The sequence below is a fragment of the Podarcis vaucheri genome (genome assembly GCF_965113315.1).
Source record: "Podarcis vaucheri genome assembly, chromosome: 2".
Lineage (NCBI taxonomy): Eukaryota > Metazoa > Chordata > Lepidosauria > Squamata > Lacertidae > Podarcis > Podarcis vaucheri.
Window position 1 is genome coordinate 33,441,753 of NC_138760.1, and position 23,161 is coordinate 33,464,913.

General features: G+C 42.1%; 1 protein-coding gene across 2 annotated transcripts in view; it reads right to left on the minus strand.

Moving 5' to 3' along the window:
• The window catches only part of RPTOR (regulatory associated protein of MTOR complex 1), a 327,700-nt gene that overhangs the window by 13,977 nt on the left and 290,562 nt on the right, over positions 1-23,161 (minus strand). The window contains exons 28-30 of one of the 2 annotated variants that reach the window (XM_082212376.1): positions 20,615-20,719; positions 13,618-13,665; positions 5,429-5,535 (exon numbers count right to left, since the gene is read on the minus strand). In XM_082212376.1, coding sequence (XP_082068502.1) covers positions 5,429-5,535; positions 13,618-13,665; positions 20,615-20,719 — 260 coding nt within the window. The remainder of the gene's footprint in view (positions 1-5,428; positions 5,536-13,617; positions 13,666-20,614; positions 20,720-23,161) is intronic. The other variant, XM_082212377.1, reaches the window with a different exon arrangement.

Genomic DNA, 23,161 nt, shown 5'->3' on the forward strand with positions numbered 1-23,161 from the left:
TGGGTCTATGCCTTATTATGTATTAAAATTTCTATATTGGATAATACTAATTTTAATACAAAATGTCTTAGGTCTGTTTCACATGGTTTAAATCAGGGGTCAGCAAACTTTTTCAGCAGGGGGCCGGTCCACTGTCCCTCAGACCTTGTGGGGGGGCCGGACTATATTTTGAAAATAAAAATAAAAATGAACGAAATTCCTATGCCCCACAAATAACCCAGAGATGCATTTTAAATAAAAGGACACATTCTACTCATGTAAAAACACGCCGATTCCCGGACCATCTGCAGGCTGGATTTAGAAGGCAACTGGGCCAGATCTGGCCCTTGGGCTTTAGTTTGCCTACCCATGGTTTGTTTTGGAAAATGTAATCTGGGCTACTTTACACCTATATGCATACTGGTATATATGAAAATTGGGTCATGAGTTTCCTTTTGACTGTGGTATGTATTTCACACAAGTGTTCATCAACTTCCTGATGGTGTCTACTCACTAAAGCAAACTTTTGCATTGGAACAAGTAGCATGTGATCTTAGCCCTTCAGTTTCAAGGGAAGCCCTGATTAACCACATTAAAAAGTCCTAATTAACTAAGATAAATGTCCAGGAGGAGATTCTTTTCCGCAAAAACATATTTGTCCCTGACCAGCCATAAATACTACATTGAAGGGCAGGATGGATAGGTGAGTGCTGTTTAAACAAACACACACCATTTCCCTGGAGAGAAATAAATCTGCTGCAGCTGAAAATACACCTGGCAGCTACCTAGTGCATGTAGGAGAGGTATGTTATGGCAGCCATTGCTTTCTAAATAAGTACCTATTAAAGGAAGAACTCTGCAGGGCAATAGCTGTTTATTGGGCATTAGATCAGGCCACAAATGCCACAAAAGCAGATTAAATATATATTTAAGAGCAGAAAGCGCTGAGAAGGGAACTAACAGCAGGAAGGCCTGGTGAGAAGGAGACACTTCTTATGCACCCAGTCAAATAGCAAAGGTGAATTACTAAAAGTGGTAGAACTACAAAGAGAACTGCAAATGCAACTAGCCTTTCTACTTCACATTTTTTTGTGCAGCATTTTAAGGGTGATTATAAAAGTACATAGCCTGCCATGAACTCTAAAGCCCTGCATTTCCTCTGGGGATAAAGACGTTACCAAAAAGTGTTTCCTTTTAAATGATGGAAGCTGTTCCACTTTGACATGTTGCTGCTCCCCGAGCCTTGCAGCAAAAAGGTTTACAGCCCTTTATAATCTCTTTGGAGTCAGGAATTCTCCCTCATATTTTTATGGAAAGTAAACTGTGCAAGATGAAACATTGCATGCCCATGGTCAAGGTTGAAATAGAAACCTGCAGTCCTGACAGGCTGCAACAAGATTCTATGCTGCATGTGTTCATGCTCTGCAGAAAAATGGTAAGAACAGAAACCAAGGGCAGTGTACTTTATGAAAGAACAACTCTGGAAAATAATAAACACAAAGAGCAATGCTGGTATATTGTTGGAAAGACACCCGACAACGTTATTCTAAGGCTATAGCCCTTTCCTCTTTATGTGCTATGCATAACAGAACTGCGTGGAATAATAAGAGTGCAGCTGTGAAAAAGAAAAACAGTTTCAATTAAGCAACCAAAAAATTGAGCAACATTTTCAAACTAGCATAATAATCAGAACTGGCTCTGCAAAATTATGTTAGCTAATTTCACACCTCCTTCCTATTTTTGCTCCTGTGAGCCTATCCGCCTTCTCTTGATGTTATTTTTTGCATTTGCTTCATAAAAAAATATTAGATTAAAAGTTTACTGGAGATAAAAATCTGGCAATCCTAGATTGAAATGGAACTGTAGCTGCATAGAGGCTCTGCAAGTTAAGATACTTTTGTGTCTCCAAATCAACTCTCTTGTAGACTCCCAGAGGGTTGAGATAGGGCCACAATGGTGTCTATTAAATTCTTTCAAATCAGACTATAATCCAGATTAGAGTTCCATCCACAGCATGCCACAGGCAAAAAGCAGAATCTGTGGATAAAAGGTGCTTAAGGAACAAATAGTTCCAGTTGACTGACATTACTGAGTGAAGTTTCAGGTTGCAAAGGAAAGCAATTTTGCCTTGAGCGGCGGCGGGAGTATTTCTGCAATCTGTTTGCCAACAAGATCTTTTCTGCACCTAATGTTGCATGTAGAATTCCAGCTCCATCCAACAACTGAGTTTAGTAATATGTAAACAGCATCTTGGCAGCTATTCAGGTAACTTGTCAATTTGGAACGCGATGACACTTGGGGGAAGTGAGTGAATTTTCTACCATGAAGCTCATATGCAAATTAGTGTTCCATCCAATTAGTGGAGTGGAGCCTTGAACTAGAAGTCTGGCAAGTGGACCCAGGCATCTTTCTCATTGTGGTAACCTGCCAAATGAGAAAGTGTTCAGATTTGACCTGTTATTTGCACTAACAGCCGGTATCGGTAAGGATTGGATGTCTCAATAGGCCAAGAGGATTCCCTCTGGTCCCAAGAAGCTTCCAAGTCTACCCTGGCTCCGCAGCATGAGAAACCCAATGCACAGACGCACTGCTTTCACAGTGCTTATCCCTGCTTACCCATGTGCCAACTTGATTTCCTGTTTGAACCCTTAGCTTGGCTTAGTTGGTGCCTGCTTGCTGCAGACCACCATTCTTGGCAGATATCTAATAACCCAGATAAGCTATGGCAGCAGTAGCTAACCCCCAAGCACTCTTCCAAGTCCTTGGCAGCAAAAAGAAGGGGGAGGGTCAAATTAAACACAGTGCTGGGGCAAACAGATAGGTTTAAGCTTCTCCCCATCCCCCAGTCCAGTTCCCTGATGGAGATGCAAACTGTGTCCACCCTGGTGATCAGGTCAATCATTTAATGGACGGGGAGGGGGCATGGCCTTGCTGTGAAGACAGCATCACACATGGGAGTGTGGTCTAGCTGCACCTGCTGCTGCCTTGCAGTTTTAGGAGGGTTGGGTCAAGAGTGAATGCAGACCTTGGGCCAAAAAAAGTCATCCACTCCTGGGATGCAGACTCGTTCAGTTGAGATTTTATTGTACCAACTGTGATAGATCATCACAGCTATTGAATCAATAGAAGTGTCATTCCAAATTCTCCCTTTCTGCAAGGAAACCATTAAACTAGTAACAAACTATTCTAAAATTGCCCCCCCATCTGTTTCAAGTATATAAGCCCATGCACCCACTCACAATCTATGATGATTCTCACCATCTCCTACCAACCTAGTACCCAACATATTATCAGTGGCTCAAATAATGGGCAGTGGCATTTCTGAATATGACTACTATGCTTCTGCTGCTCTGGGTTTTGCAGTATGATTAAGTCTTGATCCCCCGAATCACTGCAAAAACCAATTTGCACTGTTTAAGAAATAAAATGCCTTTAAGATGCTCTCCGTACAATCATTAATCATTCTAATTTAAAATATTTTCACCCTGCTGATTTCTGATGTTCTCTAATTTGCACAGATAAAATAATATTTGAAAATAATTAAGATTAGCATAGGCTTAGTTGTGCTGCATTGCTGGGTCAAAGTGCCATAATTAATGTTCATCCAGAGGTAATTAATTTCCAAAAGATTTGTAGACTAGACTTTATTTCCCACAGCAGCTTAGACAGAGATGTTACCTCTCATTATGTGGCTGAAGAGGTGGCTTGATTTAATGGCAACTGACGTGAATGTACATGGTTTTTTTGCTAAGGTGAGTGGCACGATAGCTCAAGCAACAAGGCAGCTAAAACTGCTCTGTTCCTTTGACAGTCTCCATGCCTTTAGAATAGGAGGAACAAGGCCGGCTCTGTCATGATGTGAAGTGTAGTAGGTGACTTTAGGTGGCAGATAGAGAGGAATGGCGTTTGGGGGGCTGCCAAAGGCAGATAGATGCTATAAGGGACTTTTAGGCTTGCCAACTAGTCAGTTTCTAGCACACATAGACAGGGTTGGCCCAGACACTGCTCTGTGCATTCAATATAGTGAATTTAAATTTGCTGTCACTCAGCCTCTGCCATTGTAAGCTGGATCTTCTTAGTCCTGGCATTGAATGACAGTCAGGAAAAAGCTTGGCTGGCTTGTTGTTCCACTGTGGGATGTGTCAGCTGCCTGCACTCCTAAAGTTTCCTTGGATCATGGTTAGAGATGCATGTGAAGAAAAGGATGGGAGCTTACCACTGCCAAGCGAGAGGAGGAAGAACAGCTCAAAGAAAAGCTACAGCCAGCAACAGCCAATCAGGGCCAGCTTCCTCTGCCATTGTGTGCATGTGTGTGAATGCATACATGAGAGAAAGTGCTTGTCTGTATGCTTTTTGTCTGTGTCTGCATGAGAGATGGTATTAGTGCATCTTTGCTTCTTTTATCTGTCATGTGCACAGTGTTGGTTTTTTGCTAGAAAAAAAACCCACAGAATGTGCACATATATGTAAGAGAGAATGCAATTTTGGATTGTGCCTGTGTAAATGAGTAATGGGTCTTTGCAACATTTCCTACATTGTTGAATTCCTTGATCACATAATGCATGATCTGTAGTTTGAGGGTTGGTTGACTTTCTTGAGCTATGTATTCTGCATGTATTTCCTTCAGTACTCTAAAAGGGATTCACTTTAGATTGTCCTTGGAACTAGTTTCAGTGTTCCTCATATGTGAATGTCAGATGGCCTTAAAGGTAAAGGGGACCCCTGACTGTTAGGTCCAGTCGCGAACGACTTTGGGGTTGCAGCACTTATTTTGCTTTACTGGCCGAGGGAGCCGGCGTACAGCTTCCGGGTCATATGGCCAGCATGACTAAGCTACTTCTGGCAAACCAGAGCAGCGCATGGAAACACCATTTACCTTCCCGCCGGAGCGGTACCTATTTATCTACTTGCACTTTGATGTGCTTTCAAACTGCTAGGTTGGCAGGAACAGGGACCGAACAATGGGAGCTCACCCCGTTGCGGGGATTCAAACCGCCAACCTTTTGATCGGCAAGCCCTAGGCTCTGTGGTTTAGACCACAGCGCCACCTGCGTCCTTTCAGATGGCCTTATGAATACAAATTTGTCCCCACGGTCCAGATGTTCACAGGAAATGATGTTTCAAGGCTCAGGCTGAAAGTGCTTGAGGTGCACCAAGCATTTTATCTTTGCAAGGTATCTGGTACTTCAGCATGCTTTTTAAACAAAATGTATCACAGGTACACAGGCATGACTCACCCCATTTGTAAGTAACGCTGGTCCCACATTCCACCCCACATAAACTTTTTGACATCCATGTAGAAGCATTTCCACAGACACCTTCTGTATTGAGTTCAGGAATTATCTCATTAACAAGTAGCCTTTTGAGTGGCGAAATTAGCAGCACAAGACATTTCTCTGTTACGGATTGCTTAAATACCGGATCCATAAGCAATATATATTGTGCTTACCTGAACTTTCATTTCTCGGTCTGTATCCCAGATTCTTATAATCCGTACATCTCCAGAAGTCATGAGAAGGCCAGTTTCCTGTTCCCAGTCCACCACCATCCCTGCTCCTGAGGAAAGAAAAAGGTGTGCCATACAAATTTATTCTTGGTACATGTGGACAGATGAAATAAGTCAGAACATTGTGGGAATGAAATCTTCTGGTCAAGCAGAGCAATCCAACACAATGAGTGCACTGTGCATCAATGTTAGAATGTGGTAGGTACTGTGGACTTTGGGAAGTGGCAAGTTTTGAGAAAAATATATAACGTGGTGCAGGGTGGTGGTGGTGGTGGTGGTGGTGGCAGCCTTCAACAGTGGTTTCTGGTTGGTTTCATTTGAATGGTTTTATTCACAGGAGTCACAAACTGCTTGTATGATACACAAAAGTGAGGGGAAAGTGTTTTAGTAATTATCTGTCCCCCTGTTTTTGTTCCCAGGGAAGAAAAAGACCATTCCTCTCCAATATAGCCATAAGGTTTTTGTTTTGCTTTGCTTTTTTAACATAGAGATAACCAGTAAATTGCATTAGGCATGGAAATACTCAAATGAATTTGTTGCAGTGATACGACCTTCTCTTGTTTCTAATCAACAAAATCCAATGCAACATGTGTTTTTTCTCTGGTTTCTGTACCTGGGTTCCTTTATAAGGAGGTTGGGCTGCGATGACAAATGACTCTGAAACAATTTAGGATTCATAGCAGTCTCTCCCTTAACCCAACAAGGCAGCAGTTGATTCTTCCTGCCACCCTCACTATGACTTCCACCAGAGCCTTTTATAGGATAACGAAACAGAACCCAAATAATGACTAATGCACCAATCTTCTGAAAGGGAAGTACTATGAAAAGTACCCAGCCCCACCAAAAGACCAGATATCTAGTCAAAAGATAAAAGCAAATTCTTGCATTTTTTAATCTTTTAACAGCAAAAACATGTAGCACTCCCTTAGATACTAACTGCCACCGTAAGGGCAGTAGCACCATAATGCAGGGGGACATTTATTTCTTATTTTAATGCATTTCTATAATGCTTTGTACTGAGTAAGTTTTTGAAGCGGGGTGCAGCAAAATAATAAAATCATATAATAAAAACTATTAGCTGTATCCAACCAAGGTCTATATGCAACTCTATATAAACAGCAAATGGTATTGAAAGTCAATGAGAGATCATGCAGAAGTTGCAGGGTCGTAGATCCCATGCCCCTCTCCTGATAAAGATCCATCAGGGCAACCAAGGAAGATTCAGTCCCCATAACAGGCCTGAGTCCAGACTGGAACGTGTCTAGAGATAATCAGTATCCTCCAAGAGTGCCTGCAGCTGGGACATCAAGACATCATAACAGCAGCACAAACGTTCTCCTAGTGCTATAAACACAAGCACCTATTAAGGGTATTGTAGGACAAAAAAAAGGGTGAAGCTACTTCTCTTGCCCGCCTTGGATCGTCACCTGCTAGAGGTGCTGTTGCTGCACATCACATTGCAGATCCTGATTTTATCAGGGGGTTGGATTGCATGACCCCCCCCGGTCCCTTTCCAACTCTATGAGTATGATCAAGGTATATGCTCTGAAAGCATCTTCCTAATTATCTTTGTCTTCATTCCCTTCATCCAGTGGCCACGCCCAGGCCCACTTTAATGTTTCTTGTGGCCTGCTGGAAATGCCGGCTGCCAAAACACCTGAGCAAGTATGGAACTTGGGGGCTGCCCTGGGGCCCTTCGTTTGCTCTTACTGCAAGCAATGGGGGCGCAGGGTGGGAGGGAGAGAATGGCAGCAAAACGGACAGTGCATATTTTTATCTGGACATACAAACTTATTGTTTCTTCAGCTTCCTTGGCAACTTGGAGGGGTGCTACAGATTCAGAGCAAGCAAAAAGGCGGCAGTTTAGATTATAAGCACCTCTAAAGCATTTTGCGTTTGTCATCCTGTTTATGGTCCGTATGACAAGATAAACCCAGCAGGCTTGAGATGGATGATGCCTTTTCATCTTAAGCAGGCAGCACTCTAGGAAGAGATGCTTAAGCTGCCAGTTTCTCAGTCATTCATACTTACATTTCAGCACAAGAATCTTAACACTGTTTCAGCAGCAACATAATCTGCAGACCACACATACACAATATGTGGGTTTTTCTCCTTGCTTGTATGGCATGGCACCTTTGTTTACTTAGTGTCTGGAGGAAGTTGTCAGGTAGATGAGTCTGACTTTAGACTAGACGGACCGGTGGGTAATCACAATGTCCTGGGAGGAACTAAGCTGCCTATGACTGATGCTTTTATAGCTTTTTGGATCAACTACTCTAATGTCTCTTTGTGGGGCTCCATGGAGGTGTGGAGCTATTCTGCTCTCACATCTTCCCAGAACACAAAATAAAGTGTTCAACATTTAACTGCCTCGTGAACAGAATGCTAAATAAAGGAGGAAGGATTTAAATTCCTGGCTCTGCCATAGTCTGACTGACCTTGAGTAAGACATCTGTTCTTGCCCAAGTCTCACTTCTTACAACTGTGAAATGGGGTTAATAAAGTAATTCTCTCTCCTTTGTGGGAAGGGAAGCAGAAAAAGAATGTTCATCATACATCACGTAAAAGGAATTGGCTCTCTTGAAAGGTTTAACTGTGTGGAATGAACAAGACTCTACTCTTTAGTGGACGATATACAGATTTCTTCCTGAAGACTAATGAAAAATGTAAGCCTCTGCAAATGGGTGAGAAGGACTCCCTTCTTTATGCTGCTCTATAAAAATGGAAGCAGTCACTGTCTGAGCAATGGGGGTTCTGCTGAATCTTTAGCAGTTAATGACAAATATTGCTTCTCAATATGCTTATTTGCCTTTTGTCTCCTTCCCCAGTCACTTGTGTTTTATGAAAACTGCCTTCCTCTGTAAGTAGTGTGCTCTGGATTCTCAGCTGCTTCACTAAATCTTGACAACTTCCTTGGCAACTATGCTCAAGAGGAAGTGACCTGGCCTGTTCCCACATAGTTCCAGGCAAACGATGCCGTCAGTGATAACAACCATTTTACAATATAAGGAAGCAGGGGAACCCTTTTTGGCCCTTGACAGAATATAGAATACGCTCTTCCTGCATGTAGTGACATGGAGGTTTATGTAGCTCTTGCCACCAGAGGGTGCCCATGTGCTGAGAACTAGGATGGCACAGCATCCCTCCACTCTCAAAGGATTGCAGCAGACAAACAGAATCTGAGATGTTTAAGATGTGTTTTTAAACCCATTCATGAGACATGAAAAGCAAAAAAAGATCTATGGAGACAGCCGCCCTTTGCATTAAATCTAACTCATTCATAAGTGCATAAATATATAGAAAGCTATGAAATGCTAATAGAAAATGCTACATGATGATGAGCAAAGTAGCTTGTGTGCATTACCCACTTCAGGGCAAACTAATGTTTATTAAAGTAGGCCTGAGGTTTCTGGTGGTTTTCAAAGAGGGAACTATCATAACATTATTGACTCATGTTTACATCTCAAGTTCCTTGCGGATCAGAGGCTCGTTGACGACTCTGGATTTCATTTTAATTAAAAAAAGAAAACCAACCTTGCCATGGGATTGGGGGATCTGGGGCACAGAGTCAAGAAGACAGATCTTTTGGAGCCTTTCCAAACAATGTTCTTGCAAACAATAAAATCTGTGTGCAATTAGTTGTTTCTTATTTGTTCCAGGAGTCCAAATGCCTGTTTGCAAAGCAGTGCTCTCTGTTGCAAGAATATTGCATTTTTTCAGCACTCAAATAGCAGTATTTGTTCATGTGAAAATGCATCCATAGTTGCAAGCACAGTGCGAAGTGTGGCAGCATAAGCGTCACAGTCCTGAAGAGGACTAGTAACGCCAACAGAAATTATTGCTCTTTCACTTCCTTATATGCTAAACGTTCCTCTGCTGTACAACTCAAATGCACAAACGCCATCCCTTCCTCTTCTAAGCAATGTCCTCCCATGTTGTGAACTGTCTTTACATAGTTATTTATTTATCTCCTGATTTTACACACACAGCAGCACAACACAACACAAACCAACCTTTGAAACTGGTTGTTTAAGATCTTTGTCAGACACCTCTCTCTGGATACCCCTATCTTTGAAGGTGAGGAGGGTGCCTACTGGCAATAGGGCTCTCTCAGCAGCGATGCTTCAGTTGTTTTTCTCCCCTTATCCATTCATGTGGTGCTAGATTTGATGGTCTTTACTCAGCATCCTTTTGCTTTCCAGTGTGTTTTGTGTTACAGCTGGTTTAACATCTATCTGCTGATGATGTTTGATTGCATTTGTTAGCATTTTAATATTTGTTGTGGTTTCTGATCATGATGTTGTGAAGCTCCCCCAGATCCAACGGTCCCCTCCATGACATTCTCACAGGGCTCATGATGCAAGGTACTGCTCAGGTACTAGAGAGCTTGCTGCTATGTGCTCATGAGGAAATCTGTAATGGAGCCTACTGCCACAATTTGTTCCCAAAGAGGCAAGGTTCATGACAGCCGACATATTCTCACAGACACCACGTAAAATAACTTCCACCTTATTCCCATAAGGCATTACAGTGGTACCTCGGGTTACATACGCTTCAGGCTACAGACTCCGCTAACCCAGAAATAGTACCTTGGGTTAAGAACTTTGCTTCAGGATGAGAACAGAAATCGTGCAGTGGCGGTGCAGCGGCAGCAGGAGGCCCCTTTAGCTAAAGTGGTGCTTCAGGTTAAGAACAGACCTCCAGAACAAATTAAGTTCTTAACTCGAGGTACCACTGTACATAAAGTTGAGTGCATAAGACACATGGCAGAAAGCTAATTTTAAAAATGATTCCTCTTGGCTTCTTCACGCAAGGACTAGCAGTTCTGCGTTATATGGAAGGGTATTTTTAAAATATGTCAGACACTGGAACTTTCCTTGTAGGATTCCCCCTAAGTCAGAGATGCATCTCAGTGGAATAGTTCCCTGCATATGTTTCAGCAAAGAATCCTGGCATCAGAAACAGCTGCATTCCAAATACATTCTATTTAAATCATGTCCCCCCCCCATCCCCTCTCCCAAAATCACTGCTGTATCACAGTCTTTGTCTAACTGGCGTTTTGATTAGTTCAGAAATGTGTGCACAGGCCACAACACAACAGTATCCAAGAAAAGGAAAGCTGATCTTCTATACACCGCCCCCCCCCCCGGCTGATAAATGAGCCATGCCCCTGTTTTAATTTCCAGGCAGCAGTGGGGAGGCTGCATTACCTCATTATTCATTAATTCCTGAAAATGCCCCTTCAAGTGACACTCCTGTGCCAAGCATCACCCAAATGACAAGAGAAGACTCTCTAGAACACCGGGAGCCTTAATTTACCAAGTGAAAAGTGCCTCAAAATAGAGCTGCTGCTCCCCTAATTACTTTATTTTCATAAAAGACCTGACCTCTCTCAAGGCATCATGCTCTGTCTCTGACTACAGAGGCACAACATAAGTTAATCCCACAGACCAATCAATGCTGGGATTCACCTACTGCCTTTTTAAAAAGAATAACACATCACCTCCTCATGAGACTCCTTCTGTCTCATCCATATCGTGGTGGATAATGAATGCACTTGGATGCTGGTTCTGAGGCAGCACAAATGTGGCATGACATGCAGTTCTCCTAGACGTTTTCCGCCCCACAAAGCAGAGTTACTAAGGTCTCTCCTAGATGGAGCTTTAACACTGCCTTTTAAGTTCAAAATGTCTCCCTTACCAAAACAAAACTCCTTATTGTGTTCATTACTTAGTAGTATTCCTGTTCTCTGCCCTGCTTCTCTCCTTGCCCCCCCCCAAACTTCATCCCTCCAACTTTCTCACCCCTTACTCTTTAAAAAAAAAAAGGTACAAGACCTGATAACTTTTATGAGCTCCTGGGTTGGGGGAAGCTCCTAATCCCGCCCCAGGCCTTGCCTGGAGCTTCTTTGATTTGAACATTTATTTAATTATAAATTGGATTTTTAAGCACTGCTTACTTTAAGTGTCAGATTGAAGGGAATAAGACCCTCAGACTTGACCAGGGAAATCTGTCATTAATGTCTTTTGTGGCTTTTGTTTTGCTAATCAGCAGCCTCATGGGACTGCTCTGAAGAGTGTGGAAGTGGTGCTCAGGGAGATTTGTAATTTTTTCCTTCCATACCCTACCCCTAAAGCAAACTCCCCCCTCCCTACATAAAGTCTGCTATAACTGGCATGGAGAAGACAGATGTGGACAGCAGCTCTCCCCCTAAGCTAATAGTGATAGGAGAAGAATTACATTGGAGAAAAAGCCATGGGATAGTGTTTAATAAATCTCTTTCTCCTGGAGTACTACTTCCCCACTCTTCAAAGCAGCCCCATGGGACCGCTAATTAGCAAATAAACTACAAAAGGTCCTAATCACAGTTCTTCCAGGTCAAGTCTGGTTTGGACCTTAGAATGCATTAATTTCCCAGAAGCAATTGATGCAGTGGTATTTCCCTGGTAAATTTCTAAGGTTGTGGGAAGCAGGAGTGGGAGGTCTGGAGCACACTTTCTGTTAGTTGTGAGACTGAGGCAAGATGGAGGATAGCCTAAGAGGACACATTTACCACATTTGCTAAACTCCTTCAAATATCAGTACAACAACAAAAAGCAAACCCATTTACAGACAGCCCTGCATTGCCTTTAGCCATCATCCAGCGAGTGAGGAGAAATGAGGCTGGACCACATGGTTATGCTATTGTGATAGATACTATTGGTTGGCAATCTCACATCCCCAAATGGACCTTTTCTCACTTTTTTTGTTACATTTGACATAGAATAATGAATCAGAGACAAGGTTAGTCACATTTATCAGATGGGATGGCAGTGTCTTTGCACTTTATAATCTGGAGCAAATATTTCTGTGCTTTTTGCAGTCATTTTGCCACTCTGAAACTCTCCAACTCCTCACAGAAAGAAATGTGTTCTCAAAGACCTCAACAGGTGTGCCAGGCTGGCTCTGAAGCGGAGCTATCTATCCGTGTGCTCCTGACAGATTGTTGCTTCCAAAGCATCATCAGTATTGATTCTCTATGGTGGTTGCAATAAGCTGGTTTGGTCCCCAGCCTATCAAAAGGAAACCCCTTCAGCCTCCACCCTTCCTAATTTTAGCTTTGTCAGCTTGCCAGCAAGTTTCTACAAAAGATGGGATGCTCATAGTAATCCATTGTATTTGCACGTTCTTCTCCACTGCATCCCAATAACCAGAGAAAGTTTAAAGGCCCCCACCTAAGAGAAGCCTGAATCACAGAACACACAGCCACCTTTGTTCTGATAATCACTGCAGACACATTCCAGCCCTTATCAACTAGTGAATATTAATAATTCATAGAGCGCCTAAGAAGATTACATCAGCTTTCTGACACATACCACACATACCATGTCCTGTTGTGCCAGCCATCTGTCACTATCTCAAAAGCTGAAGCAACAGAGAAGGGTTTCAAGTCCCATCCCTCCACAGGTTTTTTCCCCCAGTCTCAGTCTAAAGAGCTAAATACATGCTTTACTGTAGGTTGGAAATGTTCAAAACCTTTTCCAGACAATTAATTGCCAAAGGCGGAAACCAACTTTCCAGATTGAAACAAGGTCACGCTTGCCATTTACTTCCACTCAGCATCCCATAATTACAAATCAAAGAAACGTAGCAGTCAACAAAGACGGAGGCATTTCACGAAGAGATGCTCCAACATTCCAGACCATCTCTTGAACTGTTTAAGAGTAATGGTGGTGGCCGAGAAGCTGCTGTACCCTGAGCATGGCTGGCCTGCTGCGATCCTTGTATAAAGTGATCACACAACAATATTGCCTCTGCATATCTTGAAAACACTTTTTAATTCCCACATTTTGTGATCAGGCTCCCAAAGCGAAGGAAAATGCACGAATCTCCTCTCTTTGCCTTTCTTCCACGTGGACACTTGAGGCCCATCTTGACAGAATATCAGATGTAGAAGCCCACACTGCATAGTACAGACAAGCAATACAAAGCAAGGAATGGGAAGGCCAGGAGAAGCTAAGCTGCCTTCCAAGAATTAACAGGACCCAGGAGATGTTAGAAGGAATGCCATTTTAAAAACAACAACAACACATATGATTAGAAGGACCACCCCTCCCGCGCTGATTGTAGGTAAGAGGAAAGAGAGCACTCACCTCCCTGTTTACTTCTGTCAAGATAGATTGAAACCCTTCGGGCCAGACCTGTGAGAAGACAGGGATTAAGGGGTTGATGCTAAGGGTAAGTTGGTCAGCCAAAGCAAAACAAATCTTAAAAAAAAGGATTAGGAAAAGCAACCCAAAAGGAACAGAAAAGAACACAGTTAGAGAGAAGCAGTAGCGGCAGAAAGGCCTCCATTCAGGGAAGGAAGGAAGGAAGGAAGACGAGTAGGTGGATCACAGCAGCCATCTTAGGAAGCCATTAGCCATGAGGAGGAAAGCAAGACCGGTCTTCTTTTGCTCATGTGCTCAAATCCCACTCAGAAGGGCCCTGCTATACTCTACCTAGAATGAAAGGCACCTTGCTGTCAGCGGAGGAGCGAGAAATGAAAGCTGCGCTCCAAATGACCCCTCACCAAAGAAAAACCCACAAAGAAACCCAACACCCTGTGAGGGGAGAGGTGAATCCAAACAGCCAAGCAATGTGCTGCTCAGGCCTCACTGAGCCACCAGCTCAGCTGTGAAGCAATACAGTAGGCAGCAACAAAGCACACTTCAATGATTTGCTAATGAGCACTCATTCAGAGAGGAAGGACAATTTACAGAGGACTCTGCTCAAACAACTGTTTAAGTGGGGGAAATTAGCAGTACAAGGGGATTCATTTGAAGTCATCAGGAAGAAGGCTGGATAATGAGAGGAGCTGCAGGGTGGCGGCAGCAGCTCAGTTGTTAAGGACAGGGCAACTTAGGCACATTCCCAGCCTAGCTGCCCTTGGTTTGCCCAAGGAACTCTAGAAAAAGAACCTGCTTGACCTTTTCCAGGGCAGGACTTGCATAGGCCACTCTCAAACACCATGGGCTCACCTTTAAAACAAGCCCCAAAACTGGGAGGAAGTAAAGCAGTGGTGATGGATGCCCTCAAAGAGCTCAAAGATGCACCAGTTGGAGGTGGCAGCCCATTCTCTACATTGCAAGGCATCACTTGTTCTGTACAGTGGTCTGAGAGCACCAGCCAGAGTACTTTATTTATTTACATTTATATGCCACATTTTTTCTCCTTGGCTAGATGGACTGCCTCTCTGACCTCAGTGAAAGATGTTCCTTATGCTGTTGTTTTTCTTTTCTCTTCAGTGTGGTGTAGTGGTTAAGAGAGGTAGTCTCGTAATCTGGTGAATCAGGTTCACTTCCCCGCTCCTCCATATGCAGCTGCTGGGTGACCTTGGGCTAGTCACACTTTTTTGAAGTCTCTCAGCCTTACTCACCTCACAGAGTGTTTGTTGTGGGGGAGGAAGGGAAAGGGGAATGTTAGTAGCTTTGAGACTCCTTTGGGTAGTGATAAAGCGGGATATCAAATCCAAAACTCTCTTCTTCACTCTTCCTAATTCTAACTGGTAATACACAGGATGTGGTTATGCTGATGGGAACTGCCATTGTCCTTCCCCTACCAGTCCACAGTCTGACCTAGGAGCCTGCATTATGCTTTCTGTTAAACCACTCATCTTAAACATCCTCTTTGTAAAAAAGAAAAGAAAAAAGTCACTCTGCCTATTCCATGTGAAACCTCGCATGCAATCTACATAAACCAGGACCTTTTGAAATAGTGTCTGAATCACAAAACTGACACCTGTGGGAGTAGCATCCTCTCAGGAATCACCTTGAGACTGTAACCTACTGAAGCACTAACTTGCACAAGGCTTGCCCTGCTTTTATATCTTTCCTATTTCTCCATGTCACCGTTCTCACTGGTTCAACTGCAAACAAAACCATCTAAAAGAGAACCACTCCATGCACACACAAAGAAAACCCTGGAGAATAAAGGGGCTTGCTTAGTACTGGTACATCTCTTGTTATGAGGAACAGACCAAGTCAGAATGACAGATCTGCTTGGCCAAAACAGCCAAGTGCTGAATTTATTCGGATGTTCATTTCAGCAACTTCCCTCCACCTCCTTCGGAGTGGTACAATATGAACTGTGCCTGCACTATTTCTGGTGGTGCCTGGGTGCTTTCATTAAAATGGTCATTATATCAGCACCAATTCAGCACCAACCTGGAGCTGACTCATAATAATGTGCATAGATGGTTCCCTCCACCCCCTGCTAGTAGTGCTCACACAGCTGTTCTAATCTTCACATGATCCAAAATATTACAACTTTGCATAATGTGAAATTTGCTCCTGTCTTTCTTAGACCTAATCCTTTTTAACTTTTAGATGGACAATGAATGTATTTGGTAGATTTGAGCCAGGAAAGGGCATAACCAATGCTAAGAAAAAAAACCTGTTTGCTGTTGCAGTACGTAGTCAGTACAGAGCTGAAGCCTTTGGGTTTCCTATATATAGGCACATGAATGTTTTGCTGGAGAATTACACACACTTTTATAAGATTCCTTTCCTTCCATCCCTCTTAATCCACTCCAGCCTGTTCTTCACAAATGAGAAAGCTTGCACAAAGAGGTCAGGTCCACCCACTCCTTTAAGTGTGTCCTCTACTCCTGCTGTTCATTCAATCCCCTTGTGAGGTCAGTGACCCATTTTTCATCAAGATGATTACATCACCAATTGAGGATTAGAAGATGGAGGAGAAAGATGGAGGAAAAACAACCAACAGCAGAGGATGCTAAAATTCAGGTATCGTTCCACTAGCATGTAAAAAGAGGAAGGAAGAGGAAGCACCATACAGAAAATCGAGGCCACAAGCACAATGGTCTCAGAGAGACAGGAGTCAGATTACAGCCCTGTGCCAAACTGCACCAGCAGTCTCCACAGCAAAGGCCAGGACTTCTAACAACAATCTCATTTCTACAGAGGACTCATTTAATTTACCCTGCACCTTTGCACAGAGTGAATTTAACTAACCCTCTCATTCCCACAGCAATATGCATAGGTAGTAACAAAATCAAGGACCGAAAGAGAAATTTAATAGTTCTGTAAAGGAAGCACAATCACTCTCCCTTAGTGCTGTTTCTTATTCACCGAAAGAGTGAGGAAATTACCGGGAGAAAATCCAAGCCATAGTGGAAATCAGAAACAACAGTCACAAGGGACCTGGGCAACTCTTCTCTACAGAAATCATTTGCTCATGCTATAGAAAAGTGTGAAAAGGGGATGATCAGGAACAGCTGTTCTTTACTATCAAAAAACAAACCATTGCCCATTACCCAGGGTAGGCTGTATTTGTAAATCAATGCTTCATGGGTATATTTTTTATGTCAACATGTTGGTTTGTTCTGCTCTCATTACTCTTACACGTTTTATTTTTTTATGATGCCTGAATGTTGTTTAAAAGGAGTTGTTACGTGGGCAGGTTTTTCTTGTCTTCTCATCTTCTGAACTGCAGCCACAGACAACAGCAGTGGCAGACACTTCAAAGGAAGAGCCAAAGATACAATTGGATTTGACTGCACACACCAGCCTCTGCTGGAGTCCAAGGGTTAAGGCAACATTTGCTTGTACACATTTTATTGAACTGAATCAATGAAATGCCACTTCTCTTCAGCCTCAAACTTTTTTTTGTAGTGACTCAAAACAATAAAAATGAATTATTTTAAGATAAGAGATGATAGCTAAACAGAGTATATTTTTAGCCAAAAACAGTCACTATCATTCAGAATTTATAACAAAGGGCTTATAGGGTGTTAACATCAGAAGTGAGGATATCAGAGTACAGCAACACATATCAAGTTGTGTCCATGTGATAGCAGGTTCTCGCCTTACCTTAAACCTTTTAAAGCAGGATTAGGGAACCTATGACCCTGCAAACATTGCCACACTACAACTCCCATCATCCCTGAACCATTGGTCATGCTGGCAGGGGCTGATGGGAGTTGAAGTTCAACATTAACTGGAAGGCCACAAGTTCTTCACCTACTTCAAAGGAATTACACGGGTTAGAAAACTACATTTCCAGTTTAACATATTGATTGTTGAGAGAAGCAATGTATTGGCTATCAGACTACGAGTGTCTCAGACGAATATTTTCAAAATTTAGTTATGGAGTTTGCTTGTCTATTTTTGTGAAGCAAAATGTAACACAGGATTTATCCCACTTTCTTTGGACTTCAAAGCCAGCTCTCAAATATTATTGCCAGCGTTGGACGCAGTATCATTAATATCAGCCTCCAGCGAACTGGTGCCCTCTACATGTTTTGCACTACAGTTCCAATCACCCCTAAACCTTGGCCACATTGATTGGGGATGATTGGGTTGGCTGCTTTATATGTATTCCATTTAAATTAGCCTTTTTGCTTAGTGCATTTGTACTTGAAGTATTTGCTAATGTAAGTGTGTGTGTGTGTGTGTGTGAGAGAGAGAGAGAGAGAGAGAGACAAACCTTACAAGTATGCTAAAGTTAAGATAATTTCTTTCTAGATTTTCTGATTGCAAATTCTGGATAAATTCATTGGTTTTGGTGGGGATAAGCAATAAAAATAACAGAAAAATGGGAGAAGAGCATGTAGTGGCGCATAAGGAAGTCTAACAAAGTTCTAATTTTTCCTACGATGATTAATTCAGTGCTTGTTTTGAAATACACGCACACACAACCCTCTGCCTACTGGGTAATCCAGCACTGGCTATGCTGATTCTCAAATACAGTGATACCTCGGGTTACATACACTTCAGGTTACAGACTCCGCTAACCCAGAAATGGTACCTCGGGTTCAGAACTTTGCTTCAGGATGAGAACAGAAATCGTGCTCCGGCAGCACGGCAGCAGCAGGAGGCCCCATTAGCTAAAGTGGTGCTTCAGGTTAAGAACAGTTTCAGGTTAAGAACGGACCTCTGGAACGAATTAAGTACTTGACCCGAGGTACCACTATATGTGCTTTCAAGATGATTTAGGGTGAGATGTGTGTTTAATGGGATGGAATAGAAAGGACTGACAAAATCCGGGACCAGGAGGAAGAGACGTTGGATGAAGATTGGAAGAAAGTTTTAATTTTTTTTTATTTAGGATTGTTTTGTAAAATTAATGAGTATTAGAAAAATGTTGGAACGAAATTATTTGGCTTTAGCAGAAATGTTAAAAAGAACTATGCAAGAATATGTTATGGTTATGAGAAATTGGTATAAATAAGATTTAAGTTTTAAGTTTTAGGGTTTTTTATAGTAAGATAAGGTTAAAATAGATTAAGGTAATTTAATGACATAATATTATGAAAAATGGGAAGGATTTGCTGTGATAATTAATAACTAGAATACAAAAAAGGGAGGTGTGAGGAGGTTGATGAAATAAGGTAAAGAATTTGAGAATATTGGATCTGTTTTTAAATTTTTGTGGTTTACTTTTGTTTTTTGATTTTGATGTGTTATGTGTTTTGGTTTTGCTTTTTGCTTTTTATTTTTATCGATTTGTATTGTTTGATTGCTGTTTGTTTTTCCTTGTTTTTTTTTTCTTCTTTGTCTTTTTGTTTTTTCTGTAATTTTAAAATGCTTAATAAATATCATTTAAAAAGAAAAAAGAAAAAAAAGAGATGTGTGTTTAATGAACATCACGTAAGCTTTAAAGCTTGGTAAAGGGACTGTGAAGACAAGACCTGGAGAGATCAACAAGATTTGACTTTGGTACTCTACTCTTCACCCAAAGCAGCAGAGGGAGTTCAAGAACTGCAAGATAAGCATCTCTTAGCTGCTTTTATTGACAATATTCCTGTAAATGGCAGGATTTCACTCACAGCAATGTTTATAGCAAACATCTAACTGCCCATACTTTATGATCGGTTCTGTGCACATGTAATGGTGCGCTACAGAAGCTCGGGTTTGCAGCAGCTGCACCTCAAATTTCAGGCTACCTGGCCGAAAAGGAAGAGGAACAGAATCACCATAATATTCTTTTCATGGAAAGAACCAGAGGAAGGTCTGTCAAAGTTTTACGATCTGAGTGAGACATCGTCTGTGAATTCCAATGAATAGCTAGAAGGCACATTATACAGGAAAAGCAGGGCAATGTGAGGGAGGAAGAGGACATTAAAGGAAAACATGTAGGCAGCGCTACTGAAATGTAAAACCCTTAATGTTCAAAGGGCAGAGATTTTTATTTTGACGTATCAAACCACTATCACTTACTGGCTATGCCAGCACAAATATTTTAAATGGAATGCAAAGTGCTAGTTTAGCAACAGGAAGTTTTCAAATAAGCGGTTGTCAGGCTTCAGTGCTGAGATGCACAGGTTCAGAAATGAGAACTGTCAGAGCATTAATGACTCCTCGTGTCTTGGAAGCAGAGCAAGTATCCTTCATTATCACATCCGGCATAGTGGGGTTTTTTTTGGTCACCTAACACTGCACCTCAGTCTCTCAGCCGGGCTTGTTAAGTGATGGGTTTCTTGTTGACACCTAACCCTGCCTGGATTCTCAACATGTTCGGGACACTCAAACTACTTGCACTACCATCCTGTAAATGTGACATTTCACTTGACCTTCCATCCTCCCTCCACAATGAACAGCAGGAAATACTGCAAGCGGTGTGCCCAAGTCAAGGCAGGCTGAGCAAGGTAATATGGGAAGCATGCAGAGCTGGGGCAAAAGGGAACAAGCAAACCAAAAAAAGGATAGTGGCAAGAGGTGAGTTTTTGGGGTAAAACCCCAAAGTGAGAGGAGAAAACCAGCTGCAATAATGAGTCCAAGGAAGGGCAGTGCTTAGAAAAGCCTCACACAACAATTCTCTATCTAGAAGCAAAAAAGTTAGATCTGACCTCCAGTGATGAAACTCCAGCGCAGTCCAGGAAGGGAACTCACCTGTACTCCTCTGTTCAGCACTATGAAAAAGATTGCATCTATTCCCCATCTGGCATCTCTGCTTAATCTTACATTTATTTTTTGTTTTTAAAGTATCGCGGGGCAGAAATTTCTCACCGGCTCCATCAAGACCAAAACATTGTTAACAAGGTATTACTGTAGACAGCGAAGACCACTCCATGTTACCTAACCCTGTTCCAAATGATGGCAAACTACTTTTGCCCCTTCAAATCCAGATAGAATGCTAGGTCATACCTACCGCGTGTTGTTGGTAGCATGTCTGACAAGCCCTGCCAGGCCGTTACCATCTCTGGATTCTTCTCCAAGTCAGCAAAGTTTTTCCACACCCTTATAGCACCATCATCTTGAAGGAATGACAGAAAGAAAACTATAAGGCAATTCAGCTCAGAAGGGTAAGCTGGGCTTACCCAGTACCGTAAATTAATCACCATTACTGATTTGGCTCCAGCAGAAAATTCATGCTGCTTCAGACAGATTCCACTAAACCATGGTTCTCCAAACAGGAAGCAGGCATCCTTATGGAGAGATCAATTGTTACTATGGAAAGCTTGATCTGACACTTTCTAATCATATTGTTGAGTCCGTTTGCCTCTTAAGTAAGGGAGTAATATGCCAAGCTCCACTATCCTCTGCCACATTCAGAGTGACAGGCAGCAACCTAGCTTGACAGCAATATAGATTATGTATTTCCAGACGGCCTTACTGGTAATTAAGTCAGCCATTTTGGAAGGAATTTTGCTTCCTGCGGTCCTAGTATTATCCCAATTTTGATTTTGAATTGGATGATCACTGGGTGCAAATAGCATCTTACTGTGTACTCTATGCTGTCCATGAATGTAACAGTTCTGCAGCATCCGCACAAAATTGCTCTCATCAAAATGCCACCCCACATTTCCCCCCATTTAATCTGGATTTACCTGTTCTGTGGAAATTCTGATAGGTTAAAAAAAGGAGGGGGGAAACAATCAATCTGGATTAAATGGGGGAAAATAATATGGGGTTGCATTTTGATGAGGATGAGACTGCAGGAGTAACACAGAGTTTCCAATAAACTGCCATGTGGAAACACCCACTGAGGGTTATAGTACAAGAAGAGATGGGGACTGGATCTCCCATTGGTGTAACAGTAGCCACTAAAGGAAGGGGAAAGGATCTGATCTAGGTTGCGTTGCAGCATTAAGGTCAAATTCTGATAGGTTAAAGTTTTATCCATGCAACACTTTCCTAAGAAATATTCTCCCAAACCATTATTTGCCCTATAGGCAAAACATATAGGTACCATACAGGAAGCTCTTTTTGATTTTAAATTAGAGGCACACATTATGAAAAAAACTGGAGAACATGTAATATAAAGATTCTGTTGGCTTTCTATTTTATTCTTTTCCTCGAAGTGTTCTTTTAGTGTGTTTTCGCCTGAAAATGAGCAAGGATCTTATGAATGATTCTAGCCTGGCATGGCAATCTTTAAGACCAGTCTGCTTGCAGCACCTTATTTCTCCAAACCTTCATCTTATTTGTTGCTCCCTCTTGTCATTCAGCAAACATTTCCCCCCACTGTTTATGGGAGCAATGCTTTAGCTGTCTCATAGTCCGTGGCCCAATTTTCCTTATTAAGTCAAACACTACAGCAATAAAAAAATCCAGTTGTTTAAGGAAACAGGGAAAACAGCACTTTATGCTGCTGCTGCTGCTACAACAACAGTATATAGCAGCACATGTTTTATTAGTTTATATACTTGAGACTAGACAGGAACATTGAAGATGCTCTAATCTAAAAATAGTACAGTGCTGACTCCCCACCATCCCCATATCTATCTGTAGAGGGACTACTGAAATGGAGGTATTATAGGAAAACATTTCAGCTTCCACTTTCTTCACCTGCTCTCATATAAATCAAGGGTGCTATAGTCAAGGTGGTAAGACGACTACAGCACCCTTTGACCGACATGAGAGTCAAAGGGAGCCACAGAAGGCAGAAGCCAAAACATTTTGCCTTAATATATCTGTTTCAGTAGTCACTGTAAGTGCTGTTTGATGCTTTTTTGTGTGTTTTTTTAAATCTCTGTCTTTCTAAATTGGTGATAGCAGCAGTATTCAAACATGGTTAATGAAAATAGACTCAGTAGTTTAGCTTCTTCCTGCTTGTTATGGACAAAGCTTTATTCATTAACTGTATCATAAACTTAGATAGGGCTGGAATAAATACAGATTATTATCTATAAAGGTTTTGTGATTACCTTGGCTATAGACTCAAAGCAAGAAGGCTAAAACTGAAAACATTTGTAGTATGCACAATAATTTCCAAATGAATTCCACATACCAAACCCTCAAATGTATTGTTTATTGGGGGGGGGGGAGAAGAGAGAATCGGGCCACACTTTGCTGAGGTGGATGTTTCTCTGAATGGATGCACAGTTTTTCATTTGCATACGCATACACACATGATTCCCACTGCAGTTCATGGGAGCCTGGAGTCTTGCTTATGCACTCAACATTAGTGTTGTTCACTAGCACAACAATGATATGCTTAGGAAAAATATGCTGGGCAATAGACTGCACAAAATAATGCTGCTTTTGGAAGGGATTGTCACATAGCACAATATTCCTGAAGACACACCCTGCAAGAATAATGGTCTCTGGAGAAGCTTACTTTATCTGTTAACCCGGCCTGAAGTCCTATGGAGCAGAGGATTACTCTGGAGTTGTGACGGCCAAAGAAAGTGCACAGGGGTTAAAACTGATGGTTAGGATTCCTGATATCAGGATGAGAAAAACTGGTATGAGG